The sequence below is a fragment of the Oratosquilla oratoria genome, chromosome 41 (genome assembly GCF_046742065.1).
Source record: "Oratosquilla oratoria isolate Oo_2021 chromosome 41, ASM4674206v1, whole genome shotgun sequence".
In the NCBI taxonomy this organism is placed as follows: domain Eukaryota; kingdom Metazoa; phylum Arthropoda; class Malacostraca; order Stomatopoda; family Squillidae; genus Oratosquilla; species Oratosquilla oratoria.
Genome location: NC_134817.1, coordinates 9,216,742 through 9,238,540, shown reverse-complemented (window position 1 = coordinate 9,238,540; position 21,799 = coordinate 9,216,742). Strand labels below are relative to the sequence as shown.

General features: G+C 38.4%; 1 protein-coding gene across 6 annotated transcripts in view; it reads left to right on the top strand.

Moving 5' to 3' along the window:
- Window positions 1-21,799, top strand: part of Rilpl (Rab interacting lysosomal protein like) — a 48,095-nt gene that overhangs the window by 18,735 nt on the left and 7,561 nt on the right. Inside the window, exons 6-8 of one of the 6 annotated variants that reach the window (XM_076177986.1) lie at window positions 6,560-6,673; window positions 8,857-8,955; window positions 12,830-12,931. In XM_076177986.1, coding sequence (XP_076034101.1) covers window positions 6,560-6,673; window positions 8,857-8,955; window positions 12,830-12,923 — 307 coding nt within the window. In that variant the 3' untranslated portion in view covers window positions 12,924-12,931. Of the gene's footprint in view, window positions 1-6,559; window positions 6,674-8,856; window positions 8,956-10,210; window positions 10,279-12,829; window positions 12,932-21,799 lie in introns of all 6 variants that reach the window. The other 5 variants (XM_076177989.1, XM_076177990.1, XM_076177992.1 and 2 more) reach the window with 5 other exon arrangements.

Sequence of the window (21,799 nt, the reverse complement as noted above, 5' to 3'; positions counted from 1 at the left end):
ATCTACAATAAACTCACCTGTAGAATTTACCTTATCATCAACAGACATGTCAGTTAGCATTGGTTCTTGTGACAACACTTTTGAGCTGGTCTTTGTCTCATTTTTTATATATGTTCATTATGAGTAACCCTCCAGATATTTTCATCATCTCATATTCTCATTGACATACTTCTTGTATTCATTAAGATACTCAATCCTACCCACCAACATCAAATGTCAGCTCTCAGATGGGTTGTGTGTGGGTGTGGGTGTGCATGCATGTGTGTGTGTGTGTGTATGCTTGCATGTGTGTGGGTGTAATGTAATAGGAAGTCCTTTCCTCCTTGTAAGGTAAAAAAAAAAAATGTGGGCCTTACTTTTGGTACCCTTGTGACCTTCAGCCCACACATCAAAACTCTGACAGTGCAAATAAAAAACATACTAAAATCAGTCACAAGGACAGATGTTGGACAGTAGAAAGAAACTAACCACACACAAAAAAACAGTTCTCGAGAACCACACTCAACTACACTTCCACAGTGTGGTTCCTAACAATTAGGAAAACCATATAGACACCCTATAAACATACAAAATAAAGCATTGAGAATAATAATAGGATACACTGAAACTATCCCAATAGAATATCTACACACAAATCAAAACCCTCCCCATAAAATATCACATGAAAATTATAGGTACACATTTCTGTGTTAGAGTCCTCAATCCTTCTCATCCATCTCGTTACATGACACAAGCACAGCCAACTTGATACAGCAAAAAATTGCACCATCATTAGACTACTCAAACAACAACAACTTTTCTTTTGTACCACACAACACATCCATACAAAAATATATTCACACCCAAATCGCAGAACAAGCATTCCATGATAAATGGATTATCAGATATTACATTGTGGATGCATAGTTAAGAGTTGTTTTATATGAGCTGTTATACACAATTATTAAGTTAAGCAAGTGTGGCAGGGGACAGGGATGACCCTTCATCCACAAGGAGCGAAGATGGGAGGGACAATTTTATTTTGGAGGGATGGGTGTGTGGGGGATTGGTGTAGGTTGGGTGTATGTTGTGAGCATATTTCCTTGACCATATTGAGTAAAGAGAGCTGACAGCTGGTGATTACTCCCTTTCTCATACTACTACAGGATGGTGACAGAAACAGTCTCACTCTAATACATCACTGACAACAGTCCAGTGATGGTTTCCAAAGAGATCTATGAGAGTTCCCAAAGACTGTTGCCAGCTGTTGTGGAGTTGTAGGTTTCCATGTAGTGAAACTTGTGGCAACTATTATTATTATTATACACATACCAGGGATGGGTACCAGCTTGTGATAGTCTTGCAAGATGGACAGCAGAGAAAATTATTGTTCTGCGACCCATTTCCTAAACCTTTCAATCTCCTCGCCTCTTTCTGGAGGTCACTTGGCTTCTAGGCAAGGCCCGTCTTTGTCTACCAACTTCAACTGGATTTCTCTCACCATTTCACTTATGGAATGCTGACAATGAACTACTGCTCCCCTCCTACTACTTTCAGCCGGTGACATAGAAGCAGTTCCATGATAATACAACACAAACATAAGTTCCTCGGATCTATGGGAGGGCCAAAAGCCTGTTGCTAGCCACTGTGGGGTTGCAGGTTTTCAGTCAGTGAAACTTGAGGCAATAGTTATTATTATAACACAGTATGGCATTACGTACAAATGTCAGTTGTAATGGCAACTTCTATGCCTCTGTAGGCATCAACAGAGCTGGTTACTTAATATGTGTCAACCCACATTGATTTGTAATTAGAAACATCACGTTTCATATTTTCTTTGAACCCTGGAAGGTCCAGGAAAATGAAGATTGTCAAACTATGGTTCTAGAGACAACCAACGCCTCCATTGGACCTTGTATTCCGAGACTGCAAGAGCAAGGATGAAGATTAGCAATCCAAAAGTACAAAATTTAAGGGATGGTCTTTAGATCGGTTAACTGTACTGGATCTTGGCCACAAAACTTTATTGATACATAGTTGCAGCCTCATTTGTTGTGATATGTACTTCCTCTCAAAGACCCTGTTGGACCCCTTGAAACAGGGAGGTTATTGTATTTCATCACTGGTAACCAACACTTCTATCCATGAAGACAATATTGAGCAGAAGAAATGGAATTACAGAGGTGGTACATACGTATATATACCAGCAGCTTTTCCCCCCTTACAAGGGAGGCTGAAGTCAAAGGCATAAATCCACTCCCACCCATTTCAACCCCACATACTCCACTCTCATTCACCACCCCTCCCTCCCTCTTTTCTTGGTTTCCCCCACACTGCCCTGGGTCAGAAGCAGTGTTGCAAGACAGCACATCCACAGCAAGGCCGCATCATTTAATCAGTGACACCCCACCCCTTTTCCGTCCCCTCCTGCAGAAAAAGAGATGGGAAGAAATCCCTTTGGGCTGTGTCAAAATATCATTCACACAAACTCCCTCACCCCCCCATCCCCCACCCACACCCTTCCATGCATCACAGTATCATCCATACACAACCATTCTCCACTCACCTCTATCTTCTGTCTTCTCCCTTCCTTCCTCAACAGACATTTCCCTCTTTCCCAATGCCCCTTTTATCCCATCCATCCATCACATCCTTGGTCACCCCCTCATGTTCACTCCTTCCACCTCGGCCTTCGACACCTCAGAAAGTGGGTTAATAGAAATCAAAAGTGATCAACATTCTTCTTTGAGTGCAAAATAGTATCCAGTCATGAAAGAATGCCATTCTGGTCTTTAGGGATCTCACTAAAGTCCCTAAAGTATTAACTGGATTATGCAGTCAGTACCTCACATGGGGTAGGTAGCTCATCACAAGCCTGCAAGTGCCTTGGAACCAAATTCAAATAACACCTGTGGATGTCTGTAAGAGTTATCAGCTTTAATCAAGGAGAGTCCTACAGCATGATGGGGTGTGGAAGTGGCACAGTGGTCTAGTGTCCTGTTGAGAAGTGAACGAGAGACATATTAGATGCATTGTGGAAGAGGCAGAGTCACATCTCTGAAAAAAAACCTCATGCCACTCATGCCTGGTTTTGTATGTACTAAAGTTTATTAATTTATTTTTTAACCACAATCAGACGACCAGTGATGCCCAAAAAATAGACATACTGTGATGAATAGAAGCACGTTTGTCTCTAAAAATAAACTCGAGTCACAAGCCATGGTAATCAACAGATCTTTGAAGTTAGTAGACAAAGGCAAGTTAAAGAATATTTAGATCAATAGAGATACTACTGAGGAAGAGTGATCAGTAACAAATAAACTTGAAAATGAAGCCAAGGATAGGAATGAGAAAAGAATAGAGCAAGAGAGGCAAGAATAGAATATGTAAAATGTATCATAGAAAAGAGGTTAGAAATTCAAACACTGATTGGATGTTATTACATTATCCTCAGAAAAAGCCAGCTTGAAGTTTGAGAGAAACTGTTCTTAGTTTGTGTAAGAAAACCTTCATCTTGGTTTGATACCAGAGGCATTCACTTGAATGTAGAAACTATAAGGAGTACAGAATGAAGTTATTCATTTCATTACTGTTTTAAACTTGTCAAAAGAGTGGACTTCAGGATGTGTTACTACTCTTGTCTCTCATTAATTTTGGAATGAACAAGTGATGGGAAGGACTGTGACTGCTAGTAAGCTATTAGAACCTAAAAGAAGTAATTCAAGTCAAATGATGTGAGAATGTCACAGACATAGGAGCTTTTATATCAAAACAAATCATGTATTTGGGCTGATTTTAAACATTGCCTGCAAGTTTACAAGAATATGGAGGTTGTCTACACATTTGCACTAGTTTTGGTAGTGAGATTCATCCATTCTGAGAGTCGGATTTGAAATTCACTGCACCAAAATATCATTGGCACAAAGTATGGAGGATTTTAAGTGATCATGGAAGTTATAGCAGGATGAGTCGCTGCTTGAATGTGTCAGGAAATGAGGATCTTGCCTCGTTTTGAAATACTAGTGTAAGCCTGCTTCCATATGGCCGACTTGATGTTGACCTTGATGGTTGACAGAGTTGACCCAGTGTGTATTTAAAGTATATATGGATAAGCATGAGCATAAAAATTGTGTGCAGTTTTTGGAATTGCCAGTGGTCCTATTTTATATACATTTTGCCTTTTAATCATAATTCAGAGAAATTGGGAAATTAAAGTTGTTTATTATATTCATTCAGAAGAAAAGGAATATTCTATTTCAGAGAAATGTTTTCATGTGTGAATGAGTATGCTCGTGCATTACTGAGTGTGGGAAGTGTTTATAAATTCATCCAAGTATATATGTTATGTAGATACATATATTAAGTATTAATTTATGTATTCATTTTAATGTCTGCATTGCAGCTATTTAGGTGCTAAGATTGTCATGGTATTATGTGAAGGGTTTTGCTCAAATTTGCAGCCGTCCATGCAGTGTCTATCCTGGTGCTCTTTTATCCTTTTATTTTTATTTATTTATTTATTATTATAATTTTTTTCCCTCCATAATGATTTTTGCCGTGTTTGTGCTTTGGTATATCCCTACTGGCTTGGTTTAATCCATTGGAAAAATCATTGATACAAATCCAAATTGTAACCATGAAAGCATGACAGAACATAAGGTGGAATTTATTTGATGTTTTTTTGCTAAGTCATTAGTTTGATGTTGTAGAAATACAGTGATTTCCAAGATGCCATATTTTGTGAAAAGTACAATAATACAGAGCATGTATTTTCAAGTAAGCTGTAGTTTGTTACCCTTTACCTTTTTCCCAAATAGTAATGCAAGCTAGTTACAGTGTTTTCCTTTGGTAGGGAGAGTTGGGCAGTGTATGAGAATTTTTGGGCAATTGGGATGATTAAGGCTTCGAATCCCATGCCTTTATAGCACTCATTGTGATACTCTCCCAACCATCCACAATCTTTCAGTAGACAAGTTGTGTAGCCCGAGCTAAATAGGCTCTCTGGGCTAGTGGTCAAGTATTGTAGTTGCTTATGGTATGCTGGAAGGAACTAGGGAGTCCAATAGAATATCCTCACATAGTCTGTAAACCCATGACTTCTGGTGTGTGATTCCAAGTACTGTAGTTATCTTATGATACAGAAAAGAAAGAGGAATATGTAAGGTAAGCATGTGTAGAAAGACACAGTGAGGGCTTCCAGCACGTAATGTATATACAAATATGAATTTACTATAATGAGTTGATGACTAATCTGAATTATCAACACAGTAGTTGAACAAGAAAGAAAACTTTCCGTAGAGTAGATCAGAGCACAGATGAACATTTATGAGGACCAAAATATGTGGTTATAACCTCACCATTATGTTGTGTTGATACACAGTGAACAATTAGAAAATAAACTGATATACCGTTGAATGTGTGCAGTTACAGTGTATAGCCCAAAAAGGTTTGTATGTTAACAGATGAAGAGTACAATTTTTGTTGGTGCATAGATGGAAAATTTCAGAGGTTTTAGTGTTTAGCATTGAGCTTTGGTGTTACTGTTGTAGTATAGAGCTTTAGAAGTTATGGTTGTGATCTACACTAGTCCCTATGCAAGTAATTTCTTTCTTGTGTAGTGATACAACTAGGCTTTCTTTCAATGGATAGCTGCTGTGGTGTGAAGAAACACATTTAAGGGAATATCTGTGTATGCTTTCAGTGGTATGAAGTGGTGCAGATATTCTTACATAAAATTGTGCAGTAATGAAATGGTAGGTGGTATTTCCTTTTTGAATATTTTTATTCTACTGAAGAAAAATGTACTCCATTGATTATTTTTCTTTTTTGTAAATGTTGCATTCAATTGTTTTTCATATGTTAGCAAAGCTCTTTTATGCTAGATGGATGTTTAGTCACTGGATGTGCATTGTGAGTGTATATGGATTAAATGGTTTTAGTGCCTGCATTTTGGCTGTAGAACCCCTTGCTAGCTGTTAATGTACATCGTGTTCCCTTCTTTCTCCTCTTAATTGCTCTATTACTTTTCAGAGTAATTTTTTAAATTATTGATTTGTTTATTTTTATTTACATGTTTATTTATTTATTTTTTTTAGTGCCTGCTCTTTGGTGTCTTAGATTATTTGATTTATAAAAGGTTTCAATTAATTTGGTTAATTTTTTTTACATATTTTAATGGTATGAGTATAGAGAATTCATAAATTAGATGCAACATCTTCACTTTGTTGACATGAGCAATATTCACAGTTCTAAAACATGTAAATACTAAAAGGAATTGTCACTTGTACATTCATACATTTTATTTGTAATTTTTGCATTATGTTTGTTAACTTTTGTGTAAATTGTAATTCTTGTAGCTGACTTTTGCAGTGTTTATTTGTTAGAGAAGTTTGTTCAAGACCTGTAAGTCTCCTGAAGCACTAGAGCCATTGCAACTCATTGTGTCCCAGGAGGCATGAGGACACCTTGTAATAAGACACCACTTTTGTCCTTTAGACTTACTGCAAGTCTCCTACTCTAGAACTTCTAAATGCTTGTGAGTTTCTAGCTTGAGTGAGATGTGTGTTGGTTGTTTCGTCAGGCAAAGCCACATTATCTGCCCGCCGCTTGAGATGGCCGAAGCGGGGACTCCGCACTCTCTGGAGCCCCTCACACCCCCTCTTTCTCTCTCCGACTCCCTCTCTACCGAGCTGCAGTAAGCATTGTTGGTCTTTGACTGCATCATTTGTTGCTGGAATTCAGCCTAATAGGATGTGTGTTACAATTTGAATCTTAGTCAGGTTTGTCTTGCAAATTTGCAAACCCTCGAGGCTTACCTAGTTTTGAGTACTGTCACACCTCGGCCTCTAAAAGGGGCATCCTTGGTAATCGTGAATTCCAGCACACCTATCCAGGACAAAGATCATGCACAACCAGAACTCAAGTTTTAAGGAAGGCAGGTGTGTAAAAGGATGTCACTAGACTTTCTGCCCTTTTTTTTTTTTTTTTTTTTTTTTGGCAAACAGTGTGCTGTCCTAGGCTTGACAGGTTGCTAATTGTTTTTTCATTTCTTTTTTCTTTATGCCACTTCCTTTTCTTTTATGCTTTGTAAATTTGGTAGAAGGTGTATAGCTCTAGTTGGAGAGGGGATTAAATATAGAGGTGGAAGCTGCTCAACAGGTAAGCAGGACCAACAGTGATTGGATGACAGGAGGGAGGTGCTCCAGTTGACCTATCACGCAAACCGCATAATCGCACTTTGTTCTGTGGGGCCTTACCGCTGCTGACGCTGAAACAGGAATGGGCGTAGGACAAAGGGCGGGGGGTCATCGGGTCCTCCGCCACATGTCTCTCTTATCGCCCCCCACCCCCCTAGTTCATCACTTTCTTGCATACCTGCCTTTCTTCTGTGCCCCCCAAATAATATATGCTCCAATTGTTCTTTTTCTTTTCTCTCTCTCTCTTTCTCTCTCTCTCTCTCTCTCTCTCTCTCTCTCTCTCTCTCTTTCTCTCTCTCCCTCCTCTCTCTCTTTCTCTCTCTTTCTCTCTCTTCCTCTCTCTTCCTCCTCCTCTCTCTCTCTCTCTCTCTCTCTCTCTCTCCCTCCCTCTCTCTCTCTCCCTCTCTCTCCCTCTCTCTCTCTCCCTCTCTCTCTCTCTCTCTCCCTCTCTCCCTCTTTCTCCTCCTCTCTCTTCCCTCTCTCTCCTCTCTCTCTCCTCTCTCTCTCTCTCTCTCTCTCTCTCTCTCTCTCCTCTCTCTCTCTCTCTCTCTCTCTCTCCTTCTTTCTCCCCCTCCCTCCCTCTCTCTATCTCTCCCTTCCTCCCTCTCTTCCCCTCCCTCCCTCTCTTTCCCCCTCCCTCTCTCTCTCTCTCTCTCTCTCTCTCTCTCTCTCTCTCTCTCTCTCTCTCTCTCTCTTCCCCCCCCTCTCTCTCTCTTTCCCCCATCTACCCCTTGAAGACACATTTCTCTTCCTAACCCATAATACAATGCCCCCCTTTCTTTGTTTACATTCTCTCCTTTTTCTCTGTCATTCCTGCCAACCCCCTTTTAACCTCTCCATTCTCCCACTCTTGTCAATTCTTGTCATGTCTTCCTTCCAATTTTTTCTTTTCCATTCTCACCCTGCCCATACTTTTCCTTCTCCGTTACCTCACCTTCTATCTCCACTCCATCTTCTTCTACTCCCATTTTTTATTTTTCCCACATTCCATTCTTCACCCTTCACCCACTTGACCTTCCTACTATCTTTCTCTCCCGTTCACTCAAAGAGGAGTGTTAATTACATTTCTATCGGTCCTCCTCTCTGCTACTCTCCTTAGAGTTATTTTATCGCCTGTTTGACTCCACCTCCTCAGCACGATATTGTCCCCTAGGATAGAAGCACTGGTTAATGATGACAAAATATAATCATCTCCCCTTCCCTATCTCCCCTGTTACCTCCCCTAGCCTCTTATTCACCTTATTTTCTCTTCCCATCTCTCCCTTTTCTCTCTCCATTGTGCCCCTCTTTCCTTGTCTAATTTCTCTCCTTGCCTCACTCATCCCCACATCTCTGCCTATTTCACTTCTGACCTTTTCCGTGCTGTTGACAGTGCCTGTGTGTGTGTGTGCATGGTCTGTGCCTGGATTAGATTGATTTTTCCAACTAATAAAGAGGAAGTTTACATGTTCACAGCATTTTCTCTCAGAATAATACTAATGTAAAAAAAAAACTTTTGAACTAGTCTCTCATCACCTTGTGCATTGCTTATGAGACAAGATAATCTGATCCAAAGCACTTAACTCTCTTGATTTGAATCATGTGCATTGGAAGGGAATATTTGGATAGTGGGGAGCTTCATTAGAATATTCTTCATGTGGGACATGGTCAAGCAATCAGGGGATGTATTGCAATGTTGCAGGACAGTAGATGACGCAGATGATGCCCCAGTACAGGGCCCACTGCCTTACGAACCTGATGACGCACCTTGGAAGAAGGAGGAATCTGGTATCCGGAAATTGTGAGTATCACTTCTTTTTTGTAGGTTTATTTGGATCCCTTTCAAAGTAATTAGAGGTATTTATTGAATGGCAGTAGTTAGAAGTAGATTTTTTTTTTTTTTCGTTTATCTGTACACATTTTATTCAGCATGAGTTAGAGCACAGATGTAAAGATGCCTTTAGATTGACTAAGGCATTCTAAATTTTGAGGATGAATTCAAATTCATTGTTTATGAAATACATTGCCAGTTTTGAGTTTTGTTGTCATATTTTCCATCATTTTGGCAAACTGATGAAAGCACACTTTTTCAAACTCCTTCATAATTACAATAGATATTTCCTTTTCACCCTAAATATCTTTGATGCAAGACCAACAATGAATACTTGCTTGAGTTGGTCAAACTTGCAAGACAGACATTGGATAGATTTATTTCACTTCTGTTTCTCTTCAAATTCTATTAACACTAGATGTAGGTGTAGCCCAGATGAGCTGGCAGTCAGTCTATTAGGGTACTAGCTACATTCTTAAATGCAGTTAATATTTTATAGACCATAGTAATCCCTGTAGACCAAAGGTTGTCAGTTACATTAACAAAAAAAAAAATGTAAATTAATACCCTTTGATAATCAAAATACTATTTGAAATGTAGAATATATTGAATAACAAATGGACAAACCTTATTTAAAAGCAGCCTTACTCTAGTTTGTTACATGTTTATTTCTTATTTTTCATTATAAAGAAGCTGCTCTTTTAGAACTGTATCTAGAATTTGAATCAATAGTTTAAAAAGGAACTACTTGCTTCATATAAATAAGGTCAGATAGGAATTATCAGTTAGATGTATTCAAAAATATTAGGATCATAACATGTAGTATTATCAAATTCCTTACTCTCCTGGTTTGAGCTCATGATAACAAGATATTTAGTACCCTTAGCAAGTATACAGATATGAAATTTCTGTTTAATGTTAGATAACTTAAGCAACAATTATGATTTACTACAATAAATAGCATTTCAATTAATAGTATACTTGTATACATAACAAAGAGACTTTTTACCCATTATAAGGGATGGCCAAATCATAACATCTTTCAAGGATGTGTATTTGGTTTGAGTGTCCCAACCCCCTTACAAGGGGTAAAATATCCTTTGGTATTATGTGAGTATGTATAATATTGATTGAAATTTATTGTATTTCACTTAATCTGTATGCATTTTATGATTTAGAACAAGTTTATTCAGAATCTTGGGATCCCCCTCCTACCCCTACCCAGATTTGGAGCCTTAGGTAATCGCCTTGTTCGTCTAGTGGATGCACCGCCCTTGTTCAAGATTTAGTATGGTAACTTACTATCCTTCAAGCATAAGTAGTCCCTTAACTGGAGTTTCAATTCTAACATTTCCCCCATATAGTCAAAATTGTTTTCCCAATATAGTTACTCCTCCATTTCCCTCTCCATTAGTTCACATTTGTTTGTGTCTAAGTTTATTAAACCAATAAAGGCCATCATGTTTCATGCAGTCTTTAGATTTTGCTTCATGTGTGGTAATTACTATAAACTTGGTATGTTTCAAAATACAGTACTCCCTCATTGTCAATGGCTTTATTATCGACGGTTCCGATCATCGACAGAATTTTTCCTTAGATTAGCTGATTAGTATGTCAAAGGTAGGCAAAGTCCAATTTACTCTACCGTACCCTATCTACCATATTATGCACACCTGAGTTTGCCTAGTTTGTATTCTTGCCACTATAGTAAATGTGATATAACATGGGGCCTTTGGCATGACCCAGAGAAACCTGGGGAAACCCTCATTGTTGATACATTTAGCGATGACCTGCACATGGCAATCTGCCCCACTATTATTCTGTATGTTATCTATTTATGGAATATATATATAATATATATATATATATATATATAATATATATATATATATATATATATATGTATGGTGTTAGGAATGGCCTGGGATTTGGTGGAAAGACAATGACATTAAAAAATTCCATTTCATGCAATGTGGCTAATGTAACATTGCCAAGTGAAACAGAAACTTTACTATCATTGTCTTTCCCTCAAATTCCAAGCCATTCCTAACACCATATAGTTGTGTTATATATATATATATATATATATATTCCATAAACAGATAAATACATATACCAGTGGCTTTTTCCCCCTTACAAGGGAGGTAGCCAAAAACAAAGGCATCAAATCCACTCCCATCCATTCCATCCCCACATACTCCACTCCCAATTGTCCCCCTTCCTCCTTCTTATCTTGGCTTCTCGTGGATGACACGTCATCCCTGCATCTCACCCACTGCCCTGGGTCAGAGGCAATGTAGCAAGACACAGCACATCCACAGCAAGGCTGCTTCATTTAATTGGTGACTCCCCTCTCCATCCCTTCACGTATAAAAAGAGAAGACTGGGAGAAATCCCTTCAGGCTGCGTCAAAATTTCATTCACACATACTCCTTCACCTCCCCCCCATCCCCCTCTCATTCCCTTCCATGCATCACAGTCTCATCCATACGCAATCATTCTCCACTCACTCTTATCTTGTTTTCTCACTTCCTTCCTCAACAGACATTCCATGTGCAGGTCATTCCTAGATATGTCAGCAATGGGGGCTACCTCATCTTTCTCTGGGCTATGCCAAAGGGCTCACATTAGATCACAATAGCGTTGGTAACCTTGCTCTTGTGGCCGTCTATTTCAGATTACTTATACATATAAATATATCAAAAGGCCTTTTCCCCCTTATAAGGAGGGTGGCCAAGTCAAAGCAAATACCTATCCTACACCCATCCCACCCCAATCCAAAACTCATTCTTAGCACTTTGTAGATAAAGGGTCATTCATAACACAGCATAACACAGTACTTCCACAGGAGGATATGACAACTGGAGTTGGATTATCCAACCTGCTCTATAGTATGGCACTCCCCCCCCTTCCTTTCATCCACACGAGAAATTTACAGAGCAAACAAGAAAACATCCCTTTTGGCTGCATCACTTCCTAGTCCATTAGATCACTTTCCATTCATTCCCATCTTTTGAACTTTCTCTTCCTTGTTTGACAGACATTTATCTTGCATCAAATGCTCCCATCACCCTTTAATCAGAACAAAATCACTTGACAGCATTTAGAAGGAGATAATGTATATACATATTCTTTTCCTTAATCACAGTTTGTCATATAATGAAGGAATGAAAAGTGTATTTTTTTTTCCTTTTCTTTGTGTGAACAAATATATTTCTTGTATGTTTTCCATTTAGTTCTTGTATTTAAGAGTATTGCTAAATGTTTCAAATAAATATATCAGTTTGCAACAGTGTAGATCTTGTAATCCATGCACATTTGTGTATTAAACTTTTGTACATTTTGATATTTTGTAAAATCAGAATTAGTCATGTGCATGCAAGTGATCTGCAAAGAATCTTCTATTTATGTTAGTTTTGGGTGCAGAACATTGTACTCACACAAATGTAAAGATTTAATATTTAACCTCTTCCAAAATGGTAGTGTATTTTATAATTCTTGTTCTGACAAGAATTGGGCAACTTTATTCAGTTGTGAAAGATTTTGGTGTGAAGAGAATGTCAGGAACCTTGGATTAAAGGGAGTCATGATTGCAAACTGTGTAAAGGAATCACAGATCTAAACTCCCATTATCCCAGGGTCTGTCCTAGTACTGAATAAGTCTGCCACTACTTGGAACATAATTTATAAAGCTCACCACTTTGAAAGGGGTTGAATAATGTCAGTACAGTACTGCTATTCTAATTAGCAAATATTCACATGTCTTAATTATTTTCTTAAAAGTTGAACATTAGTGGAACCTTTACACTTTCCTGAAGCTGAACATTAGTGCTTCCTTCCACAGCTTTTCTTACTTGACCTCCATGAAGACACGAATCAAGAGTGGTGTGGAGAACCATATCCTTAGTGGTATAGAGGAGGGAAGGGTTAGCTCCTGAGATTGGGGGTAGGCACTCAGTCACTGTCTTTACCAAGAGAAAGCGTCTAGAGGCATGGCATGATCATGCTAACTGCAGTATTAAAAGGAATGCCACTAATCACATCTAGAACCATACTGACTAAATGTTCTCATCTTATAAGATTGTGTTGTATTGTGCTGTATCAGCTTGAATTAAATGTTTCTAATGTTAGCTTGTTAATGCTCAGTGGATATTTTGTTGATATTTTTGGCTGATACTGGAAGAATTTTGGTATTGTTGAAAATCCTAAGCAGAAAGCCAACAAAATAATCACATTACCAATACATTTTTATCTTCTGTACACAAATTTTATATATATATATAAAAAAAAAAAAAAAAAAAAAATCGGGATAACTGCTCTTTGGTCGACTAGATAGATATTTTTCATTTATTTGTTAATTAACTTCATTATTTTTTTTTTCCACATACTTTTGTATTCACTGCATAATTATATGCAATCCTTTAGGGTCTTTAGTTGCACCCGTACAGACCAGAGTTATGCAGTATTGTTTTATGTTTGGAGATAAATCTCCTTGTATAAAGGAATGCTGAGCCACATTTATTATCCCATATTTCTGTTCTTCTTTAAATATCTCCTTTACCACTCTATATATCTCATGCTGCTGTGGCTAGGGGGATAAGAATGTTGCCACATTGATCCCATATATTTACCTAATTGTTTGTGTACAAGAAAAGAGTTGTACTTGTGTGTTACAAAAAGCAATTAAACGGGACAGTGGGAGGGGACTACTGATTTCCCTTGCTGTATTTTTTCTCAAGCAAGGAATCAAGGCATACTTGACCAACCCTCATTTAAAGGGGAAAAGGCAGTTGGTGCATACAAAACAGACATTTTTATTTTTATGTTATATATGTGTGCACATATTTGGCAGGGAATAACGTTGCACAAACCTGAAAACTGTGCCGTATCCTACTGATATGTAGTACATACGTACGAAGTGCCCTTTTCCCCTTATAAGAGGGTGGCCGAGTCAGAGCACACAACCTCGTCTTAAATGAAACCTTATTCAAGCATCCCTCCCATCTTGGCACTTCAGAGGTTAAGGCTCACCCTCCATCACAGTAGCCAAAAAGAAAAAGGCATAGAAATCACTCCCACCCATTTCATTTACCATATATTCCACTCCCCTCCACCCTCCTCCCTCCCTCCCATCTTGGCACCTCCTGGATGGTCATCCCTGCATCCTGTCCACTGCCCTGGGTCAGAAGCAGTGTCGCAAACATGTTGACACTTGTATATGTTTGCAGTAACCCCCATTTCATCTCACCATGAGCCACCACTGGATATGATTCTTCTTTCGCACAACCTTCTTCATAAAACTTTTCATTTCATGCAGACATTTACTCACTTTCTGAACTCTGTAATTCACCTCTACATCTACTCCTCCATTCATCTCCACATACTCCAGAAGCACCCTTCACACTTGTATTCAACATACATACCATCATCATTCCTCGTACATGATATATATTTGGAGAATATTGTATTTCCCCGTCTTCTTTTTTTCTGTATGAGGGGATGAAGAAAGGGAGTCAGATTAAATGAAGTGGTCTTGCTGTGGATGTGCTGTGTCTTGCTACATTGCCTCTGACCCAGGGCAGTGGGTGAGATGCAGGGGTGACCCGTAATCCAGGAGGAGCCGAGATAAGAGGGAGGGAGGGGGGGTGAGTGGAGTGGGTGGGAGTGGATTTTATGCCTTTGTTTTTTTGGCTACCTCCATTGTATGTATATGTAATTTTTGTCGAGCATAAGGTGTGGAACATAAGAGAAGAAGAGAGAAGGAGTTTGAATGTGTTTGAGATGAGGTGTCTGAGAAGTATGGTGGGGGTTACTAGGCTAGATAGAGTGAGAAATGAGGAGGTGAGGAGGAGAACAGGGGTGAAAAAGGAGCTGGGAGATAGGGTTGATGAAAGAATATTAGGATGGTTTGGACACATGGAAAGAATGAGTGAAGAAAGACTAGTAAAAGAGGTATGGAAGGCAGATGTGGAGGGAGTGAACATGAGGGGACGTCCTAGGATGAGGTGGATGGATGGGGTGAAGGGGGCTTTGGGGAAGAGGGGAATGTCTGTTGAGGAAGGAAGGGAGAGGACGGAAGATAGAGGTGAGTGGAGAATGGTTGTATATGGATGATGTTGTGATTGCATGAGGAGGAATGGGTGGGGGGGTGGGGGGTGAGGTAGTATGTGTGAGCAAATTTTTTGACGCAGCCCGAAGGGATTTCTCCCCGTCCTCTCCTTATATGCAAGGGGGGATGGAGAGGGGGGGGTTGCCAATTAAATGAAGCGGACTTGCTGTGGATGTGCTGTGTCTTGCGACACTGCTTCTGACCCAGGGCGGTGGGCAAGGTGCAGGGATGACCCGTCATCCAGGAGGTGCTCAGATGAGAGGGAGGGTGGGAGGGGTGTGGAGTGTATTTAGGGATGAAATGGGTGGGAGTGTTTTTATGCCTTTCCCTTTTTGGCTACCTCCCTTGAAAGGGGGAAAAAGCCTTGGTAAATGTATGTATGTATAAGGTGTGAGATGAATTTATGATAATGTTAGAGTTGTGTGAATGGAGTGGGAAAGGAAATACAATAGTTCTAGGTAGAGGCTTGGAATTAATGAGAATGAAAGAATATGAGAAGTGAGTAAATTGTTGTTTATGGATGACCCTATGCTTGTGGACAGTTCTGAAGAATAATGATAATCATTGCATCAGGCCTCATGGACTGGAAATTTGCAGGCTGACAGTGGTTGGTAGTAGTTCTTGGGTCCTATGGATCTCTCTGGAAAGAAACTATGGAAGGAGGAGTTTTCTCTTGACATCCATCTTGCAGGTGACTGAGTTTGGCACAGTGTATGAAAGAAGAAAGCCATGGGTGAATGTGGTTGAAAGCTATGATGAGGGTGTCAGGTTGAATATGAATGTGAAGGAAATGGGGAATTTCAAGTATCCGAGATTGTAAGTAGTGGTGAATGTAAAAGGGAAAGTAGAGGGGAGTTACGAAGTTAAGAAAGTGAGTAAATATCTGGATAGAATGAAACATGTGATGAGGAACAGTTATTTGAGAATGATTTTGAAAAGAATGTTGCACGAAGGAATGATTGTGCCCAGTGCCATATGGAACAGAGACTTCAAGTGTAAGAAAGGCATAGATCGAATGTTTTTGAGGTCGTTTGAGAAATACGATAAGTGTTTTAAGAATGGATAGTTGAGGTGAGGCAGAGATCAAGTGTTAGAAAAAGCTATTAGACATAGTAGACCAGAGATGGTTGAGGTGGTTTGGGTACTTGGAAAGAAGTGATGAGGAAAGACTAGCAGGAATGTGGAAAGCAGAAGGGGAATTAGTTCATTAGGAACATCTAGAATGGATGGGTGGATGGTGATGAAAAAAATCTTTGGATCCACATGTGTCATTTAAGCAGGGAAGAAAGAGTGTAAGAGGTAGGAATGTGTGGAGGGAGACTGTCAATGGCTGATGCGGCATAAAGGGGGTGTTCTCCAAATCTATTCTGTGAATGTGAATGAGGAGGGAGGTTGCTTTACAGTGAATCAGGGCATAAACAAGTTTTAACTCTTGGGTTCTCCTCTGAAGAAGCCATGACTTGCTATACTACACTTTATGAGCAATGTGGTACAGTGTATAGCGACACTTCACCCCCAAAGTGCTGAGATGGAAGGGGTGGTTGAATGAGATTTGATGTGGGCATGTGCTTTGACTTGGTCACTCCTGTATAAGGGAGAGGATGCCTTTGGTACATATACAAGGTGTAAGGCAGTCACTCAAGAACATCAGTCATTGTTTTGACTGTGGCTTTTGGCAGTTTATCAGGTAAGGGGAATCTTAAGATTGAGTAGGATGATTGACATACACACACGAACACACTCTCTCTCTCTCTCTCTCTCTCTCTCTCTCTCTCTCTCTCTCTCTCTCTCTCTCTCTTTCTCTCTTTTCCTCTCTCTCTTCCCTCTTTCTCTCTCACCTCTTTCTCCTCCTCTCTCTTCTCTCCCCCCCCCCCCCCCCTCCCCCCTCTCACTCTCTCTCTCTCTCTCTCTCTCTCTCTCTCTCTCTCTCTCTCTCTCTCTCTCTCTCTCTCTCTCTCTCTCTCTCAGACACACACACACAGATAATGTATCAAGGTGCTGTTAAAGAGAAAGCTGACATCACAGGAATGACTACATTTTTTTTATATATGAAATAATTGTGATTATGTAGAAAATATACAAATATAAAATATAACAACAACAGCTTATATATCATACATGGATGGCTTCCGATCAGAACTTTCAGTATTATACTACAGGGGCTGTACCATACAAGTAAGATAGATATAGTAGGAAAACAGACCAACTGAAAAGGTTTTATCCATTACAAAGCTAGATGTAGAATGATTAAATCAATATAGATAATCACTAAACAAATGATGTGCAAGTCTCTCATGGTTCAAGCAGGAAAAAGGGAAAAGGAGGAGTGATGGGAGTGAAATGGGTATGTTCCCATCCTAGCTGTGCCACCTCATTATATATGTGTGTGTGTGTGTATATATATATATATATATATATATATATATATATATATATATATATATATAAGTATATATATTAATATATATATATATATATATATATATATATATATATATATACATATATATTTTGTAATGGGGAATGGTAACTGTATGATGGTAGTTGTATGTCGAAATCAGAAGATCATACCTTTAATCAATCAATCTCTTCCAGGAGATTCACAAAATACAGGAAGAGTGAGAGATTGGGTTGTGGAAGTAAAATGAAGACAATCTAGGAATTTATTTACTCTAACGTTTGAACCAACTTGGTCTTCTTCAGAGACCCAGTCGGTCGAAATGTTAGAGTAAATCAATTCCTAGACAGTCTTTGTTTCACTCCCACCACCCAATCTCTCATTTGTCCTTTCTTCTCCACATACAGGAAGAGATAGTGTTGTTGTCTAGGTAGGATGAAAGTAAAGCAGTATAGGAGGATGTGTTCCGTGTTGATCCTGTTTCAATACTTAGTGATGACCTGAATGCAGTTATGTTAATGTGGTTCTTGTTTGTCATAGGAGGGATTTCGTGGTTAGGATAATGTCTGGAGGAACCTAAAGTTAGGGAGTCAGTCTTAGAGTGTCTTTTGTGATCTGAGTGTGTGTGTGTGTGTGCGTGTGTTTTTGTGGGGAAATATTGTGAAGTACAGATGGTAGGTTATTATAGATGTTTGAGTAATATGCTGTGATTGTGATGCATTCAATTGGATGTGCTTGTGTTATGTGATAATATCTATAGGCATAGAATCATGTTCTTCTCCTGTCATACCAATGCTGATCCACAAACAACATTCTTCCCAGTGGTTAGTGCAGTTTTCTGTTGCCTCTGTATCAGTTATTAGTCTCCGTGGAGCTACCTTCATTTGAAACCTAGGTCCTTTCTCCGTATTGTAGGTGACTTTGATTATGTCTCTGCACCATGAAAGTGTAGTTTATGAAGTTCTGTACAGTTGATATATGCTTTTCATGGTGGTACAGTAAAAGAAATTAATTTTTTATTAAACATAATGGAGAAGGTAGAGTGTGGACAAGTACTTGCACTATAAGTTGCCATAGTGCAACTTTCACCTACCTTGACTGTTGAAAGAAAGAAGGGAAGAATAATATACAACAATAGAGAAACACATACAGAGAGGAAGAAGACATAAAGACGTAATTGAAGTAATTCCTTTGTTTACACACTGGTCAGATGATCACAGATGATCAGTCAGAATTTATTAATTTTCCTACACTACGATTCCAATAATATTAATGGAATCATAATGTAGGAAAATTAATAAATTCTGACTGATCATCTGACCCGTATGTAAACAAGTGAAATGTGTTTTAGTAGAGGTCTTCTAACTTAGTGGTAGTGGTTAGGGTCATCTTTCGAAGTGGGGAGGGACTGATATTTAAAGTAAAGGTAGCTTGAAGGAAGTTAAGAGAACTAGTCCATTCCTAGGTTTTTACCCTCAGGAGTAGCCTGCCAAAGTACCTAAGGTGAAGCCATTCATCTTACCTTGTGTTTACAACTTCTGTGATAAAAACTTCACAAGGACATGTAGTCATTCCACCCCATAAGTTTCTCTTTTCCCACACAATTCTATACATCATGGAATGGGAGATATATACCAGTTCTCCTGTTCAATGCAAAGGCCCTTACATTTTTAAATTATCTGGCATAACCAAAATAAAACGTATATAATCGCCAACGTCAACTTTTTGGACTGCACGTGGAAAGAAGATAAATGATACCAAATATCAATGGATCTTACATATACATTAAAGCTGTGGCTTTCTTGCATGTAATACAGTTGTACAATTAGGTGAAGATTAAATTTATTGAATATTATGTAATAATCTGAGACATTAAATATATCCATCATTATGTTATTTTTTTGTATGACTTGTTTTCATATCCTGATATGAAAAAAGAAAAGAAAATAAAGATCTTCAATTTTTTTGTTCACGAGGAATTTATATATTTTCAATTCTGTATGAATAAAGAAAATATATTTTAAATTGTCCATTTAGTGAGAAGGAAACATTAACCTGTTGTAAGGCCTTTCAGTATATTAGTGTCTTTCCTCTCTCCTCTCTCTCTCTCTCTCTCTCTCTCTCTCTCTCTCTCTCTCTCTCTCTCTCTCTCTCTTTTGAGCTGTGGAATACATTTCATTTCATGGCTTTGAGCATTATTACTAACAATTAAAATGTAGATTTATATTATTACTGTAAAATGATTACATTCACTAACATTAATAACAGTAAGATTTTTGTATTTATTACTAACTGTGTGTGCATCTGTTGATGTTTTACTAATGTCCCTTTTGCTTTGCAAATTGTTTTTTTGAAAAGGAAGAAATATGGGAATGATTGGCATACAGTTCTGAGTGGCCCTTGAATTCATGTGTCACTTCAGATTATAAAAACACTTCCCACATGACACAAGAAAAAAAAAAAAACATACTGAAATATGTCTGCCATGGGGATTCATCACAAGACTAGGATGTTACTATCATGCTATGTAGGATGTGCAAAAGGAATGTTGTGGAACTTGCCTGACACATTCCCCAACATTAACTCACATGGCATAGTGTGTATAGGACAGGTTCCAGAGTATTCCTTTTGTACATCCTGCATAGTGTGATGGTAGCATCCTAGCCTAGTGGTAAAAGTTGCACTGGGGTAGAGTCGCAGGGGCAGACCTGTTTAATTCAACTTGTAACTTCATATATTGAAAAATTTATAACAGTACACACTCAATGCCCCACATCACCTTCCTCCATATACACATATAGATCAGAAAACACTAATCACTAGACCCACAAATCCAGCACTTCACCAGGTACCCCCAGACATCACCCCCAGAAAATAAACCAATCCCATGGTACCTGAGTAGCACTATCACACCTACAATTTGGTGTTAAATTTGAATATCTTACAATTTGGTTATCACCTAGTACAGAAATGGCCCTTCAGTAAACAGAGTGCCCAAGATGCAATCACTACACAAGATATAGAACAGATTACACTGTCCTACACTCATACCAGACAATTCCATAAAACCTCTTCATATGGTGACTTGTGGGATAATTGAATGGCTATAGCTGGTTTCCCTCGGCTGCATTTCTCCTGCAAGAGAACTAGTGCTATTGATGATTTGATTGGTTGATTTCAAAAAGGAGAAAATGAGTGTATGTACATGTATGTGTGTATATATATATATATATATATATATATGCAATAAAAACACTAGAGGTGTGTGTTCAACAGATGCAAGGTAACCACCATGAAAAGAAATGACTGGAGCAGATTGCTTTCGTGTAATTCATCTTCAGTCAAGAAATAGTCCAGAAATATAGAGTACAAACAAGCATGACATATAGTAGGGAAAAGGGGATGTGGGTACAAGGTGAGGATCAGATGTCTTTTAATTCTTACATTTGGAACATATTTGCTATTTACAAATATAATTATCTATTTTGTACAATCCTGGATTAAGATTGAAATTAAATTATTTGTGGATTTGATTAAGCTACTTTCAGTGATGCTCCTTACGACAATGTTATTGTTGAAAGTAATCACACTAGCATTATCCCAGTCGATAGGGTGATTAAAAGTGCTGAGATGTTTAAAAATAGCTCTTGAATCATTCCCACCTTTTACACATTTTTCATGTTGTTTAATTCTAACATCTTTTATATACACACCATTTTTGGCAATTTTTAGAATTATTGATAAGGTATTGTGTATTGTTATTACTGAAAGCCACTTTGATATTAAAATACATGAGTAAATTAGTGATGCTAACAAAATTTTCTTTGTTGGGTAACACTACTAAGTTATTATGGACAAAAGATTTGACTGATTGAGGGTTGTAAAAAGTTTTCCTTGCAAAATTGGAACAGATGTCAATGAAATGTTGAGGATATTTCAATTTAACACCAATATCATAAACATTTCATATTTCCTCAACAATGTACTCAGGACTACAAACCTGTAAAGTTCTTAAAAATGTTGATGAGAAAACCAATCTTTTTACATTATCAGGGTGGGAAGAATGATAAAGTACAGTGAGACCTCTAATTAACAGATGTTAATTAGCTGTGTTTGTGTTGTTTTTGCTGTGTTTTCGGTGTTTTGGAGTGGTTTTTGGGTGGCATAGTGATTGCACGCACTAAGCAACAGCACCAAAAACACTGAAAACACCGCAAACACAGCTAATTAACATCTGTTAATGAGAGGTCCCACTGTATGCCAGTTTGTACCCTATGTATTTCTGCACAGAAAATGTAATACACAAA